Genomic DNA, 17,599 nt, shown 5'->3' with positions numbered 1-17,599 from the left:
TTTATTTGTCCCAAGTTATTCCATGTGCATTTATCCTGTGGATAAGAATGTACAGCATTGTTCACAAAGGAAATATATTTATTTAAGAGAAATACTTAAAATTATAGCACTAGTCCTCTTTTAAACACACTAACAATACTGAATAACAAAGTATTCTTATTGATTTGAATTCAATAAATGCATTCCATTAGTAAGCAAATAATTAACACTCACTAATAAATAACCTTACATAAATCTTACGTATTTCCCTATCCTGAACTCTCTTTAAAAGTACTAACTAAAAAACATTTTAGGACTTAGAATCATATAATCTCTCAGTTCTATAATTTTATACAAATGAGTTCACATAATCAAACAAACTAAGCATAATTCAGCTTAAAAATATAAGCCCCTTACCTGAGTAAGAAGTACAAACTGAGCAAACTGCCATGGAAGCATGAAAAAGACATTGGAAATGCAGAGTGCAATCAAGCTTCCTCTATAAAGTTTTGTAGCCCTTGGGAAGAGAAAATAAATATGAGTAAGTTTCACCACACGGTAGTATAGCATGGGCCCAAACTACTGCAAATTAGAATCTCTAAACATGATCTGGTTGTAACATAAACCAGACATAAAATGAACCAATGGGTTAGAAATTATACTTCCTGACGCTCAACTACCACTTTCCATGAAAAGTAAATACCCATTACTACTGTAAAACCAAAGCTTGCCAAAGAGAGAGAGGGCAGCTGGGTCAGTATATCCATGGAATTTTTTTTAAACTCCATTTCAGTGAATTCATAATCAAACATATTTAATGCTGCATCCAATAGCATTATTTGCAGAGACAGAGGATGTCTATAAAAAAGCAGAGAAAGCAGTATATTCTAAGTGCTAAGTATTTTGCCAACAAGGGGAATTCAGATTACGGCTGAGCAGAGGGCGACTCTGTGGAGGATGCAAGGCAACAGCAGGTCCTGCACAGGGAGGTCACAGGAAAGAGAAGAGGTGGCAAAAGCAGGGGAACAATCTGGAACCACCTTTAGAGGTTTTGCTTTGGTCCTGACTTGTAATTTAGGGGATTCTGAGGAATGTGAGTTAATTTTACCTTCATGCTAGTTTTAAGAAGTACTTTTCTCCTAAATCGTCAGGCTAATATGAAGCCCCCAACATGCCTAACACCTTCCCAAAGTGAAGTGCATACATGATGTATGGAGGTTGCAAGGAATGCATCTTAAAGAAATCCTCCTCAGGATAAACCTACCTGGGGCACTAACCCCACCAAGAGGTACCTTTCTTTACTTCCTTAAGTGTCCCTTTTCCAAAGACCTCCTCCTTTGCTATTCTAATCCAATTCTTTCTATCATGCCCATGAATTAAGTATTTTTTAAATCCAGGTAACTTATTTGTGAGGTATGAAACCAACTTATTAGATAAAAACCTGCAATTTTTAATGGAGTGAATACATTCCCCCATTCAGAGAGAGGCCTGTCTAGAAATCGTACTTAAGAGACAAGGCCACCTAACGGCTCTAGTCATGCTGAGGTGTCACAGGGTAAACAGATCGTCCAAAGGATTTGGCGTAACAGATTTCATCCAGGTTCTCCTGAATTCTGCAGATCATTAAAAGGAGTTCTTAGTCTGAGCCATCTTCAGATTTTCATTGTTTTGCTCTTTTTCCATAGTCCCCATTTTCTCTTTCTTTACTCTCTGAATCAAGGTAGCATCTATCCAAACTCAGCATTTGTCAACAGAAAGGAGAGAGAACTGTTCCCGGTCCTATTCTCTTCCTCTCATATGGTGCTTGAATCTCTGTAAGGTCTCTCTAGCTTAGGAGCCCAATCCAATCCGCAATTCTCAGCAGGAATTCCCCTAGGAGATCTCCAGTCTACTGAGCAGTTTCTTTCTACACCTACGATCTGATGCTCAAGGATACTAAGCAAATATAGGAAGAATTACACATGTTCACGTAGCTGACCACAACTATTCTACAAACTGTCCTTTCCTCTGAAGGACGATATCTCACAGGTTACACTCTGTTGCCATCTGTCTTCCCCCTCCCTCTTGCCTACTTTTGGGAAGCTGTGGTGGTGGCCTAGAATGACTTGGGGAAGTGGAGATGGTGAAGTAAAAGCACATTTGCTGCTCCTCGAGCAGCTCTGTGGGCCATTAAGAAAAAAAGGAAGAAGACTAGAATGCAGATGAAGGAAATGTTTTTGGTAGTAAATATTTTGAAGTTCCATGCTTAAAATAACCATGAATTCAACCTAGCAACACCATTGCAAGTTTTTCATTACATTGACTCTTTTTATTATGGAAGCTTAAAAAATCCTAGCTTAAGTTACTCAGTGCAAAATCCACACACAGGAGACCTAAGGTAAATCAAAGTTACCTGAGAATATGAGTCACAAGCAACATCTGAAGGACGAGGAATGGATAGGAGAAGCTTTCGCGGAGAGGTGGGGTCCACATCACACGAGTGCACTGAAAACAAAATTCATTGCGTATGGTCTATTTGCTAAATTTGTTAAGTAAGACATAATAATCGAAGGCAGCTACTCATACACACAAAAAAGTTTTTTCACACATAATTTAAATGGTAAGTTGGAAAACAAGCTGTTAGGTTTTCCACCAACAGCAAAACCGCAAAGTGAGAAGGAAACATTATTGAGAGGAAGACACACACAGCAGATCTTGTGAAATATTAACATGAATTGTCAACACCAAATACCAAAAAAATTCAACTAGAGCCTAAAAGGAAGGTACGGAAAGTACCAGCAAGAAAATGTTCTGCCAAAATCAAAAACATTTCACTTGAATTTGTTGTATAAGCCAGTCTAGTTTGTCTCCTTCCACTTGAATTTCAGCAAAACTATCCATAACCAATACTTCAAAACTCTTTGTAGTCATCAATGTTAAAATTTCTATTCACAAGGCTGCTAAAAAAAAAAAAAAAGTGCTCCTCCATTTCTGTTTTTATTTCATCTTTCCCCAAGCTACCCTCGTCTGCCAAAATTTAAAAGTGGCAGAGGGGATCAAATAAAAAAATAACAAAAGTGCTAAAATGTCATGTACCAACTCTACTGAAGAACTCGTTTTGACCTTAACATTCCATCTCATTCCTTCTCTCCCTCACCCTCTGCGTCTACCTCCACTCACATGCACTCTAAAATAAATAAAATCTTTAAAAAAAAAAGTTCTATCCCAGTTTTAGTACTCTATCATTTTTTTTCTGCATCTATACTAAATAATAAGTCTATCTTTCAATTAAAGGAACACTGCATTGGATGAAATATAAAGTCAGATATTACTATTACTAAGCTAGTCACATTAGAAGAAATCATTACATCTTTCAAGTCAAGCAATTAAAGACTATATGGAATTACAAAGACCACAGTGGAAATAAGCACTTCCTTTATTTTAGCTGTACCTCAGACTATTAGATTTTTCTACTATTGCTCTGGAAAGTTTGATCCAATTTCCTTTTTTAACTAAAATTCACTATCCCTGATGAAATTTAACATAGATATCTATTTATAAGTGAGCTATACAGACAAGAAAATTCTGAAAAGATTGAAAAAGTCTTTTTTAAATGCATATTTGTTGTTACTGGAATACAATTTTAAAAATCTGTTTACTAAATTAACTAGAAATTTCAGTATGATAGTGGAGATACATAAACACAATTTATAAAGCTATCGATTCCTATGCAAAAACCAAGAAGAAAATATTTAAACTATATATTGAGAATTTTCTTCATATAGACTGTTCACTCACATTTATTTTTTTACCCAAATCAACTATGTTGCCATCTCTTAGAAACTTGCTTCTTTTAATAGCTGAAGTCACTCAATTCTCTAAAACTAAATTAATGTCCTTTGTAAAGTAGCATGAGAAGGACAAATTACAGAATTGAAACCAAGAACAAGGTCTTTTGCCTCTACAATGTTGAGTGAAGGAATGCAAATATATGTGAAAGTGCTTCTTATGGTTTCAATAACACAACGTGCTTTACTAGATCTACAAACATAATTGTTGGCTCAGATGACCCCTGTAACTTGAAAACAGTATACAGATTTGCTTTAATCATACTTTAAGTTTCAACAAATAATTATTTTTCTTTAATTATAATACAGTTCTCAATATAAATTGACAGGTCAAAATGCCAACGCCTTCTAAAGGCATATTCTTGAAATTTAGGAATTAAAGAAGGGAATAAATGTGTGAAATCTTCACAAAGGGTTACACGACTATATGAAACAGTCAGACAAAATACAAGACGTTCCTGAAGTGTGAAAATGAACACAATGAAAATCTCACTGTTTATTTAAACTACCCTCTTACACAGTATGCAATTTTTACCACACATTTCAGAGCAATGAATAATGCTGCAGCATAATACTGCCTGGGTATTGACGAGAACAAGCTCCTATTTTACACTTAGGAAAGCCAGATTTACTCCAGAATCAAAAAGCCAAGGAATTTCAGCAATAAGTAGCTTCATTTGTCAAGCTCTACTTTCAAATAGCTCACTTACACTATTAGAAATCTATCATAATCTAATATACTTCTCTTCGTAATCTAAAACTAAATAGGAGTACAACTAACTCCTGAATTATAAATTATAGTTAGTAACAAACAGATCATGATTAAGGTTAGGCCCAAGAGTTTTGACTAGAGCTGATATTTGTAGGGTCAGTCATAAATTGTTGTTGGTATAATGTTTAGGTTTAAAACAAATTATCCCACTTCTGAATGCTACACAGCCTTATTAGTTATAATACTGCTTTATATAACTTAATGTTAATTATAATATTGTGTTAGACCTTGCCCTTAAAAATGCTTTCAAAAAAGATTTGTGGCCACCATGGGTTTGGCTACTCCTCTGCAGAGAATGGTATAAGCATAAAAATTTTATTATCCAGATGCTAACCATAAAAAAGCTAGGTGTAACAGCCATAGTTTGACCATCTCCTCCTTGATGTTACTTAGGGTAGTCCCACTGTTTACACAGACCTTTAGCTTGGTGTGGGCTTTGTGGGGCTGATGGGTGTTGTACCCTGATAATAAGTCAGATAGCTTTCTTGGAGTTTTTGTCTCTTTTTGTACCATGTACTGATATGCTGCCCAATTAACCAGTCAGTCATATACATCAATTGAACTAGTAACACAATTTTGGCTCAATAAGAATTAATACTGCAATAATACATGACTGCTATTAAGTTCTATCTTTACAAAGAATTTCTGCCAATTCTATGAAAAGAAACACATCTTTTTTTGTCTCTGGACTCTCAGAATATCAGTATATACTATTTTAAATATATGTAAAACTTCTGCAAACAGTAAACTCTGTTGGAAAAGCATTTGAATTACATTTTCATGCCTCTATCTATTGTTACAATGACTCAAACTTGACCATTTCCTACTCATTCAAAATAGAAAATACATCTGACAAAATGCTATCAATATCATCTCCTTTACCTTGTGATTGCAAACTACACCTCACAATGTTATCGAGAATCAGAACTGTCTATAGTATGAAAGTATTAGTCAAGACACAAAGGCAGTATAAACTACAACAAATTATTTTAATTGTATTATCAAAGTGACAGAGAAGGAAAAATAATTCAAGTAACTTTTGAACTATTTAATTTTTGAACTGTGACTAGAATATACTCAGAAGAATAATGTTGAATATACTCTTAGAAGAAAAAGAATTGCAAAGAAATCTCAAGCCTTACTTAGTAAATTTGTTGTTGGTAGCAGGATTAGTGTACCAATTTAGAAACTATTTTGTGTGTATTCTAAAATGAAACAAATAAGTAAATTCATTTAAATCGGGGTGAGGAGAAATATAAAAATATGGGGAGGTAAAGAAGAACTCTATGATAACTATTGGAGGAATCAGTATAAATTAATGATTTTTTAAAAGTATATTTACTGGCTTTCTGCTGAAAGGACCTAAAAGGAATTACACCCAAGTACCAAGGGTACACCAAGGACCTCTTTGTGGTCTCTAAATACCATTTCCAAGGGTCCAAGGTTCCTTGGAAAACAGTGGATTACACATCTGGGGGCAAGAAAGTGTAAGGCAATCCTGAAACATCTTTTTGATTTTTCCTCGAGAAAAAGTGTTCAAAGACTGATGGAGACATATCAAAGGCACAGAACAGTACCCAAAAAATCCATAAAATACTAAAGAATTAATCTAATATTTCATCATGTCTACAACTCAGTTTTAATGGGTTAGAAAAATGTCTGTGGTGTGTAGGAGTCTGTATAAGAGAGAGAATACACAAATGTGGGAAAATATTAAAACTGGCCAAAGAAAGTGAATCTGGAACTTTTGTGTAGACTTTTAATTTTTCAAAGTAAAAAGCTAGAAAAAAAAATACAGAAATGTGTACTTTTGTGGTACTGCCTTTTTAGGACAAAAATTATAATGGAATTAGATATAACCCAAAAGAAGATATAGAACATCTGTTGGCTCTACGTTAACACCTGGGAACAACTGCATAATTTAGGTATGGACCTGCCACAAACAGTCTTTGCTGGTACCAGATATAATACAGATAGACTTTTAACAACATACACGGAAATCTGGAAAAGTCAAAACACAAAAATAAATCTTTTTGATAACATCCCCCTCCTCTACCAATCCTGAACACCCCCCACCCCACCCCTAACACACACACGAATTTGGCAGAATAAGCAGTAGTGGGGGAGAGCCAGAATGCAGAGAGATCTCACAATCTCCCACACTCCTCAGCTTCCAGAAACTTGCTGAAGATGAATCCAGAGATGGACGGAAACAAACTAAAAAGCTGAAAACTATCCCCGTCTCAATTCAAATGCTGGTTAAGATCAAAGAGCTAATACCAGGGCTGAGTGTCTAGGAAGCTGGAGACTGAGCCAAAGAGCAGAGATCTCCTTAATTCAAACTGGAAGTAAAGTAAAATAATGAAAACTGCAACCCTGTCCAGCTAAAGCAGGACTCATGGTGAGATCCAAATGCTCAGCCCCTCACCTTCCATTCTAACACAGGAAAAAATGTTCCTTCTCTGAGAAAAAGAAAAAAGCAAGTGAAAGCAATTATTTACTTCCAGTTTTATCATTTTTTATACATGTCTTACATAAAATAGAAAGCTATGAGACATTAAAACCCACAATCAAGAGTAAATTCTAGCCAACAGAACTAAATTCTTAGATAATGTGTCTGTTGGAATTAACAGACAAGGACTTTAAAATAACTATAATAATTAGGTTTAAAATGTACAGAAAAAGAATAGGTGGACAGATGGGAATTTTCTACAGAGAAATGGAAGCTCTAGAAAAAAACTGAAATTCTAAAATCGAAATTTGTATCTTAAATGAAAAATTCATTGGACTGAGTAGCAGACTGAACGTATCAGAATAAAGTATCGGTGAACTCAGGGATATGGCAAGAGAAAACACCCAAATAGAGACAAAGATAAAAAAAAAAAAAAAAAAGGAAGGAGTATCAAAGCCCAAAAGGACAACATCCAAAACTGAACATACATGGAATGAGAATCCTCAAAAAAGAGAGACAATGGGAAAAACAAAATATTTGAAGAGAAGATGCTGGCTAAAAATTTTCCAAAACAGATTTAAAAAAAAAAAATCAACCCATAGAAAAAAGATGTTCAATGAGCCTGTTAAACAGGGCATGTACTAAGAAGACCACATCTAAATTTATAACCATCAAACCAAATATAAAAAGAAAGTCTTCAAACCATCAGAGAAGACACATTACATGCAGAGTAACAATAAGAATGGTAACTGACTTCTCATCAAACAATGGAAACCAGAAGACAATAGAATGACATTCTTATCAAACAATGGAAACCAGAAGACAATAGAATGACATTTAAAGTGCTGAAAGGTAAAGCTACCAACCTAGAATTCTCATCCAGCAAAAATACACTTCAAAAAAGAAAGGCAACATACAGACATTTTTAGACAGGGAAAAGCTAAGAGACCTTGCTGGCAGCAGATCTTGACCACAACACTAAATAAAGTTCTTAAGACGGAAGATAAATTATACCAGATGGAAACCCAGACCTGTAGGATGAAAAATATCACTGACACCCAAACACAGGTGTCCAGATGTGAAGGATGACTAGGTGGTAAAAAGGAGGGAAGTATGAGGGGAATAGGAAACAGTATGTATAAAAGCCCTGAGGAAGGAAAAGGAGTGGTCCTTTCTGGGAACTAGAGAAGGAAGGACAGTGGAATTGAAACTTAGAAAAGAGCCTGGTGGGCAGCCCAGGTGGCTCAGTGGTTTAGCGCTGCCTTCATCCCAGGGTGTGATCCTGGAGACCTGAAATCAAGTCCCATGTCAGTCAGGCTCCCTGCATGGAGCCTGCTTCTCTCTCTGCCTGTGTCTGTTCCTGTGTGTGTGTGTGTGTGTGTGTGTGTGTGTGTGTGTGTGTCTCATGAATAAATAAATAAAATCTTTTAAAAAAATTTTTGGAAAAAAAAAAAAAAAGAAAAGAAAACATCCTGGACAATGGTGAGAGCCAGCAGGGCTCAGGTCACAAAGGGAGCTGTAGGCTCTTCTACTCCATTTATAGGCAGTTTTCAAATCTAAGCAATAGACACATTCCTATCTAAGATCAGCACAATCTTTTTTTTTTTTGGGGGGGGGGGGACTTTTGGAGTTTATGCAAGTTTAATATAAATTCACAAATCCAAAGTACACCTCTCAATAGCCTTAATAAATAATACAACTTGCACTCATACTATTTTCCAAATTAATGTAAAAAATAAGTTAAGCCACACCACTCTTCTGCATGTAACCTTCCAATGGCCTTTCCACCTCTCCAAATGAACTGTACAATGACCAACAAGGACTACAGAAATGGCTCCTTCCACAACCCACCTCCCACTTTTAACTGGCCTCATCCCTTCCACTTTCTGCTCCTGTCACAATGGGGAGCTCTTGCTACTCCCCCAAATAAGCCAATATTCTCCCATGGTAGGTAGATGGTAGAAGATGGTCCCACCTTCACAGGATTATCCACAAGGACAGGGATCTTTGTTTTACTGAGTTAATAACATATCCTCAGCATCTACAAGTACCCTGCAAACAATTAGCCCTCTATATACACTGTTTTAATCCAGCCAAATAAAAGGAAGACCCAGAATAAAATGTCCTGGCCAAAAGGTTACCCTCACAAGAAAAGGAAGAAAGAAAGGAAGGAAAGGACGGAGGGAAAAAGTAAAAGGAATAGAGAAAGAGAAAGAGAAGAAAAAAAGTTTCATAAATTAGCAAGGAAAGATCTCTGTACTTTTGACTTGTAAAAGATAAACTGTGGTGTTATCACTGAAATTCTATTCCCCTATGTGAATTACCTGTGTTGAGAGAAGTTTGGAGAGATTCATGGTTAATCAGGAAACCTAGAATTCTGTCCCTGCTTCACAACCCTGAGCCAAACACTTAACCTTTTAGTGCTTCCAATTATTATGCAAACTGGAATATTATTATTTACTACTTATCTACCATACAAGAACATTCAACCGATTAATGAGGCTGTTTTCAAAGTGTTCTAAGAACTGTTTTCCAAACCTTACATAAATAACATAACTATGTCAATAATTAATTAGGAACATGTACATTTATAATTTCATTATCTTAGTTCAGTTCAAAAATCTTTAAGAAACTAGTATGGGTCAGAAATACGTTATGGGTAATAAAAAATAAAAAGGTTAATTAGATATGCCTCGATAGCAAATCTTTCATATACTACTCTGAATTACTTACTTTGGTTCCAAAAAAAAAAAAAAAAAGGATTTTCTTACCCATATGTGCCTATCTTTTTATCTGTGAGCATGTGAGCATGTTTTATATAAAACACCATCAGTCGTGCTTGGTAATAACTTATAAAATCTCACCATGAAAATGTTAAACAAACTTATTTCACATATAATGAATTTTTTAACAGTCAAAAATTAAAGAAAAATATTATATTTCATTTTTTTCATATACTCCTCTAAATGCTTTTTAGTCAGGATGCTAAAAATCCTGCAGCATCCAGCCGTGCAGCATACATTGGATCTTATAATAAGGAAGGATTCAAAAGGCAAAGCAAAACTGTTAGTTTTCATCTTAGCAATAACTCTCAATAGTGACAGGGTCAACATTTAATAAAAAAAAAAGCTCGACAAGGGAAAAATATCAATATAATTTTTATTATGAAACATATAACCTCAATATTATTAATCATTACTATGAGCAATTAATGAGTCCTTCACTGCTTCTTCACAGCTTTCAGATTTGAAGGTTTTCAACTTCTGTTTTATATTTTTTGATTAATCCTTTTATACCATACATCTTGTAGTTCTTTAAGGCCCTAAATTTTCCCTTGTAAAATCATCTGAGTGAAAGAATATTTTCAAAAGTACATCATATTCTATCTTAGACTCAAGCAGAGAGCAAATTGAATGATGGAAATAGAACTTAAAGGCAAGTAACATTTCACAACTATTTTTTGGTATGTAAATCACTCACATGATTAAAATACCTCTCCTAAGAAAGAGGGTAGGTACCACTTAGTAAGCCACCAGCAATTGTAATTAGCACAACACTGTGATACTCTAGCAAAATTCACTAAATGCGTGAATGGGTACTACCAGAGCAGATGCTTCTCTGATATATGCTTTGGGCAACATTTTTTAAACCCAGAAAAAAATAGAATTTGACAATCTTGCAGTCTGAAAACTAAAATAAATATTAAATTATTTTAAAAATGGTTTCAGATACTTCAATTCTCACCCTTATCTTACCCAAAATTATAATTTATTCCCTCCATTTTAATGTCTTTACTCCAAATGGTTACTTTTCTACTCTAAAGCTAAGTTCTGACATTAAGTACAATTACCTACTTGACTATTTCAGTAAAACTTCAATTCTAATTCCAATTACATTTAGTTTACCCTTTCTTAAGTAGAAAGTAATGTCTAAGCATATTTAAACACACCAAGTAGCTGAAAGGTATAAAAAAAAAAGTCTATCAACCTGAAAAATGATCTGAATAGTCCAAATTTCATTGGTATAAACTGAAAAGACTTCGTAAGGAATGATGTGAGCTACATGAGGATTAAAATTATAAGAAAAACATAAAATCAGGAATTGACAAGCTCTAATTGAGGCTGAGAATAACACAATAGACCTTTCTGTTTAACAGACAGTCATCTTTAAACTTCACCTTCGCTTCAAATTTTTCTATAATCTCTTTCCTCCAACATCTTATTGTGAACTCAATGCTCCTTTCCTCTATTGTTAAGTTGTTATTTCTGATCTCTTAGGTCATTCTCACAGGATCTGTGCCTCCACATGCTCTGTGGTCCACGCTATGACATTGAGAAGCATCCAGTCAAGAAGAGGCCAAAAAATTATTTTTTGCTCAGAAGTCAGACTAAACCATATTGTAATGATTTGTCTCAAATGCCCTAATCTATAAGGCCACTCTTAGCTTTAAATTTCTGTGATTCCAAACACTAAACATGTATTAGTTCAATATCCATTAGTAATCCACTGAACAATTAAAAAAAGTTCAACCTTGACTCTACAGTTAAGTTTTAGTATGATTATTCTCAGGGCTTTATAACATGTGCATATTCAAAAACTACACATACTGAGTTTATAAATGCATAAAAGTATTAAGTTGCTTCACACAAAAAAGCCAACCATTCTTATCTTTCTCTCATACAAAATTTACCATGAAAGAAAACCAGGTAGACATATATTAATATTAATTCATTTACAATTACGATTGATTTGGTGGAAAGAGGTCACTGGCATCTTGAATTTTTATTAGAATTTAATCTAAACTAAGTTATTAATAATAATAACACAAAGTAACAGTTACCTAGTAGTTACTATGTGCCACACTTTGTTCTAGCAACTTTACACTTATGAATTCATTTAAACCCCCAATAATCCCAAGAGATATGTGCCATCATTACACCCATTTACAAAGAGGAAACTAAGGCAAGTGAGATTAATAATTTGCTCAGGTCACAGAGCCACTAAATGGCAAAGCCAGGATTTGAACACAGGTAATTTAGATCCAGAGTTGATACTTTTTAGAATAGTGTTCTCCTTAAAAAACTCTTGGATATGTGCAAGTTTGGAGGTATAATATAATTAATATTCTGCAAAGGAGACTTAAAAATACAACCAAGTTTAATAATATGCATTAAAATAGAAACATACCATATAACTCCTAACAAAAAGTTATCCCCACCCAAGGAAATTAACTATATCCATGACAGACTTATTTCCATTATAGCTGAACTTCACAATTTCAGCTATAAACATGAACTTTCACAATTTTAAATTACATAAAGAATTGATGCAGACGCACTTATTACTTCAAATCACTAAGAGATTAGTATATCACATAAAAGATATAACGTTCATGAAAACTTCAAATAAATGCGTGTTAGAATTTGAATTAAAATAAGACCAAACATTTTAAAAATGCTACTTTAGACTAAATTTAAAGAAATTAAATTTTAAAAAGAAATCTGTAGTTCTGGAAGTAAAATCTATAATTTTGAAAAGTATTTGACTACTTAGAAAAAGAAATTTGTATTTCTAAAAGTACAATCCCCTGAAGATTTTAAAAGTATTTGTTGACTACCTACCTCTCCATGATTGAAAAAGAAGCACAGCACTGTAACCAGGCCTCCTAATCGGCTGCCACTGGAAAAGAAGATAGAAAACATAACTCAAATAACAAAAATGCAGGTCAATCCTAATGAAACCTTGAAATAATATGATAAACTTCTAGTTCTACACAAAGTAGTAGCCACACTAGAATTCTACTATGCTTATTTATAAAAGTTTATTCCATTTATCATATTAGTCAAAATAAGTTTCATTTCTAAAAAGCCATCTTCCATTTTCAAAATATACCTAAAAAAAAAAAAAAAAACCCCACACAAACTGACAGGCAATAAAAAATTGTGATTAGTCATGTTACTGGGCATCATGTAATCTCATTGTTCGTTTCTTTCTTTCTTTCTTTCTTTCTTTCTTTCTTTCTTTCTTTCTTTCTTTCTTTCTTTCTTTCTCTCTCTCTCTCTCTCTCTCTCTCTCTCTCTTTTAATTCTTTAGTGACACATATTTATTTGTGTCCTCCAGCAGTTCTCAAACTATTTTTCTAGGGAAACATGACACACACTCAGGAAAGAGAAGAGAAGTGAAGAAAAAGGCTTCGTGGTCATAAAGGTAGAAAACATCACACTGACTCTTGCTCTTGGAAATTCAGAAAGCAAGCCAGCACATTAAAGATTTAATTAATTAAGCATTTCCCAAACCCCATCCCAAGCTACTTTCCTAAAGAACATGCTTGGAGAACACTGGTTTACAGGCAAAATTTTATCTTTCGTTGGTTTTAAAAACTTGTAAAAGTACACAAATATCAAAATATTACCACCAGGCTTCTAACTCTTCTAGCTAAGAAATCACAATCCCATAGTTTGGCAGTCCTAACAACTAAACCTTCATTTGTTTAGGTAAGAGTAATGCAGGTCCTCCCCACCCCCTCTTCCCATCCTGGACAGAAGCATCTGGATAGGGGAAGGAGGGCTGTTTTAGGTTTGTTCCATCATTTTTTTCATCTTTACTCTTGAGGTCTTCTACTCTCTTCAGCTCATGCTGTCTTCTCACTATTTTACCCAAATATCCTTCCTCTGTCTAACCACCCAACAAGCATATGTAGAACATAGACAAGCCAGGGAGGTAACAAGGAATCAGACACAGGTATTCTAGGTCATGCTACTTACTCCTGGGGATGTAGGAGTAAGGAAACACAGAGGAGGTACAGGAGATGGCAGGGCTAATCCATGCAGCCAGCACACATCCCCTCTTCCTCCCTCCCAAGAGATGGGGAGGGCTGGCAGCCCCAGCAAAAGTGGTCAGTCAGCCTTGGCACAAGATAAGGGTTAAGTCTGCATGTTCAGTGGAGTTTAGGGAGTTGCCATTTCCTCTACAGAATCTTGAGCCCCTTGCAGCTCTAAAGAAGAGATAGCAGTGCTAAAAGTTTGAGGAAAGGGGGGTTGTCTGAAATACCACTTGCATTTAAGGACAGAGGTAATGAGGGAAAACAGAAGAGCTGCAGAGCCATCTTAAGGGATCACAGGAAGCTGGAAGGCCACAAATTTACAGGACACTATTAGAACAACTGTGTGATTTTTCTCTACTGATTATCAGCCTGGACTAGCACAAATGTAACACAAAGGGACAAAGAAATAGCACATGGACCAGAAAGTGGCTGATAGCACTGAATCCTTAGACATGAGAAAGAATAGGTTCCTCAGGCCCTCTGAGCACCATGAGGAGCTCAGGTGGGCATCTTCATGGGAGCTGGTGGGACCAATTAACAGAAATAACATGGCGGCCTTCCAGAAAGAAATAAGAAAACATAACCACAAGTTATGATGAATCATAGAAATAAGAGGGACACATAAGGGAGCCAGAATGTCATACAGACCAGAGAGCCGAAGGCAGGGCTCTGCCCTCAGAGGCACTGCATATCTTAGAAAAATCCGCAAACAGGCCAATGCCAGGCTTCATGGCAAGTCATAAGACATTAAAGAAGTGTGAGTTATGGGTTTAAATAACCAGTAATATTTTGAACTTACTCCAATAAGAATAATGCAAATGTCTATATATTTTAAAAGTTGGGTTTCCTCATTGCCACTTCTTCCAATCCTATTCACTTAAGATAATCAATAACATTTGTGTGCGTCCACCCTCCTAAATCTTTCTCTGTACCAATACAAATATATATTTTAATGTGATCATGCTATTAACACCTCTATGAAATTTTTTCCTTTTCTAATTAATCGATTATAAAGATTACTCTTAATCAATACACATAACCTAAGGCACTCTTAATAACAGATGTCAAACGCTGCATAGTAAAAATGGACTATAATTTATCCGGTCCTTTCCCTATTTTTTAATTTCTTACTATGACAAAATCATGCTAAAATAAATATCCTTGTACATGTAAATACTGGTGCTTTTAGTTCTATAGGACAGACCTAACTATGAGACTGCCAAGTCAAAAACTGAATTTTCCAGAAAATGCTATACCAGTCCACACACACCCATAACACAGCATCTGATGGGCCCAAACCCTTTTGTATTTTGCCCATGGGATAAGTAGAAACTTTTTTCTCACTGCTATTTTGATTTTTACCTCCTGCCTACTAATACAAGGCATCATTTTAATGGGTTTTGGGGACAATATGCATTTTCTCTTTTGTGAAGTGCCTGTTTACATTCTTGTCCATTTTTCTACTGGATCATCTGTTTCACTATTCAAAGATTAAGGGTATCCACTTTTTTACTGCCATATGTGTGATTAAGCCTTTTGATATAAGCTATGGTATATTTTGCCAAAAAGAAATTTTAAGCTTTATGCAGTTAAATGTCAACACTTTCCTTTATTTCTTCTGCAATTCCCTGTCTTATCTGTGAAGATCTTTCTTACCTCAAAATGACACAGTGTTCTAAAATATCTACTAGTAACATTATATTTTACATTTAAATCTTTCATCCACAGAAATGTATGTGTAAAACCCTAATTTTGTTCTCTTTGAAACCGATAGCCAATTATGCTAATACTATTTATCAAATAAACATTCCTTTTTCCAGTGTAGTGAAATTCAGCCTTTATCATACATTAATTTCTCACAATACTAAAATCTGTTAATTCTAGTCAGTTGATTTAATTCTGTATTTTCTATATCACAATGTTTTCATTACTATAGCATTATAGTAATCTTAACAAATGATAGGGAAAGTTCCCCACTCATAAGTGCTCTTTTAACATTTTTTAAGGTAATTTTAACCACTGCCCCTTCCTTCACACAAATAAGTGTTGGATTCCTGATCAGAATGTCATTAAATTTGCATATAACTTTGAAAGAATTGTCATTTATATGATGGTAAGTCTGCCCATTTGATTGGATAGTAGGTATCTCTCCATTTATTCAATTCTATTCTTTATTCCCCCCCCCCCCAATTCTATTCTTTAAATAAAAATGTTATGGACAAGCAAGAGAGCCACCAGATATCTAGAGCTAAAACTTCTAAAAATACAGGGATATGATAAAATCTGATCATTGTAAAATCTCATTACATGAGATGTAAAGTATTTAACACTTTGAGACTGTGGCAGGTGATATAAGCTTAAGAAAACACACCAAGGATTTGAATGAGATAATAAGCTCAATTTTATGAATATAAGTAGTATTTTGACTATACAGAGAACATACATAATTTTTTTTAAGTTACCTGACTGTAAAAACACCTCATCCTCTGATTATAATCCAAAACAACCTACACAAGAGATTGAAATACATGACCACCACCACCACTTTGGGAAATTAATGTAAAATTCTTTTTAAAAAATACCCTGAACAGAGAGTCAAAACTAAAATTTTGTGATTAAAATTTTTATGATTAAAATTTTAATTTTTTTTTAATAGCAGAGTGAAGATAGGGATGGGATAAAAAAGAAGACACGGATAGAAGAATCACAAGTCCAGTTTCCGAACCAAATCTCATGATAGGGTCTGCTCAAGAAGTCTTCCACCCTCACTCAATGTCCATAAGACCTATGGGGCTCTGGGACTGAACATTTTCCCAAAGGCAGAACCAATGTGACAACATTCCCTTTTCACCAAATAACCATAATATAGGTTATGGCCCAGCATCTTCCATGAACACAGACAGCTCTGCTTAACTAACCAGGGAGGCAGATGTTCTGGTACACATTCATACCCTGCATAGCCAGGAGGGGAGAACAAAATTTGCTTATCTCCAAAGAATATATGAATTACAATCATTTTGAAATGATGTGACTTCCAATAAATCTAAAATAGTGCCCCCAGCATTTACCCCACCCCAATCCTTACAGACTATCACATAAGTCATTTTATTTTGCTAAACAGAAAAGATGTAATAATCAGAAAACTTAAGACTGATTTTCTTTTCCCCATTACAGTTGATCGTTGATATTTCAGCATTCCCTAGTGGTTAAAAAAAAAAGCTTCTTCTACAATATTACCTCTATCAGAAAATATGAAGGCTCCTATTGTGCAAATTTTAAAATAGTCTAAGTTCGCACATTAACTCATACATCTCCTTCACCTTTTGAGTCTTGATTTCCTCAGGTATAAAATGAAGGAGTAAGAATGTAAACGATCTTAGGAATACTTTTCAGTTCTGACATTTAATAATTTACAATTCTCTTCTTTCTCACATCTTTAAGTACATGGATTCAAATCAATCATCATATTTGGGTCAGCTTAGTTAATCACTGACACTTGTACCTCTATTTACCAAAAAATAATAAAACATACTAAGTTCAACATTCAAGGAGAAAAAATAATCATAGTTAATTCAAAATGTTATTAAATAACTCTTGGAGTGAGTTAAATGAAATAACTTTTGTTGTATGAATGCTTATGAAAGAGAAAATGAGAGAATAATGTGGAAATAACTGAATTAAGAGAATTCCGATCTCAAGTTTGAGATGTAAAGTATAAGCACCTTGCTAGACAGGTGAAAAAATGC

The 17,599-nt window shown here is 34.7% G+C and overlaps 1 protein-coding gene across 6 annotated transcripts in view; it reads right to left on the bottom strand.

Moving 5' to 3' along the window:
- The window catches only part of DPY19L1 (dpy-19 like C-mannosyltransferase 1), a 142,154-nt gene that overhangs the window by 85,430 nt on the left and 39,125 nt on the right, over nt 1-17,599 (bottom strand). For all 6 annotated transcript variants that reach the window (XR_013356561.1, XM_077856221.1, XM_077856220.1 and 3 more), the window contains exons 7-9: nt 12,652-12,709; nt 2,372-2,463; nt 397-496 (exon numbers count right to left, since the gene is read on the bottom strand). Coding sequence is in view for 5 of the 6 variants with exons in the window: in XM_077856221.1 (XP_077712347.1) it covers nt 397-496; nt 2,372-2,463; nt 12,652-12,709 (250 nt within the window). In the remaining variant the exon portion in view is untranslated. The remainder of the gene's footprint in view (nt 1-396; nt 497-2,371; nt 2,464-12,651; nt 12,710-17,599) is intronic.

Source organism: Canis aureus, chromosome 18, assembly GCF_053574225.1.
Source record: "Canis aureus isolate CA01 chromosome 18, VMU_Caureus_v.1.0, whole genome shotgun sequence".
In the NCBI taxonomy this organism is placed as follows: Eukaryota; Metazoa; Chordata; class Mammalia; order Carnivora; family Canidae; genus Canis; species Canis aureus.
This window is presented reverse-complemented; position numbering and strand designations above follow the sequence as displayed.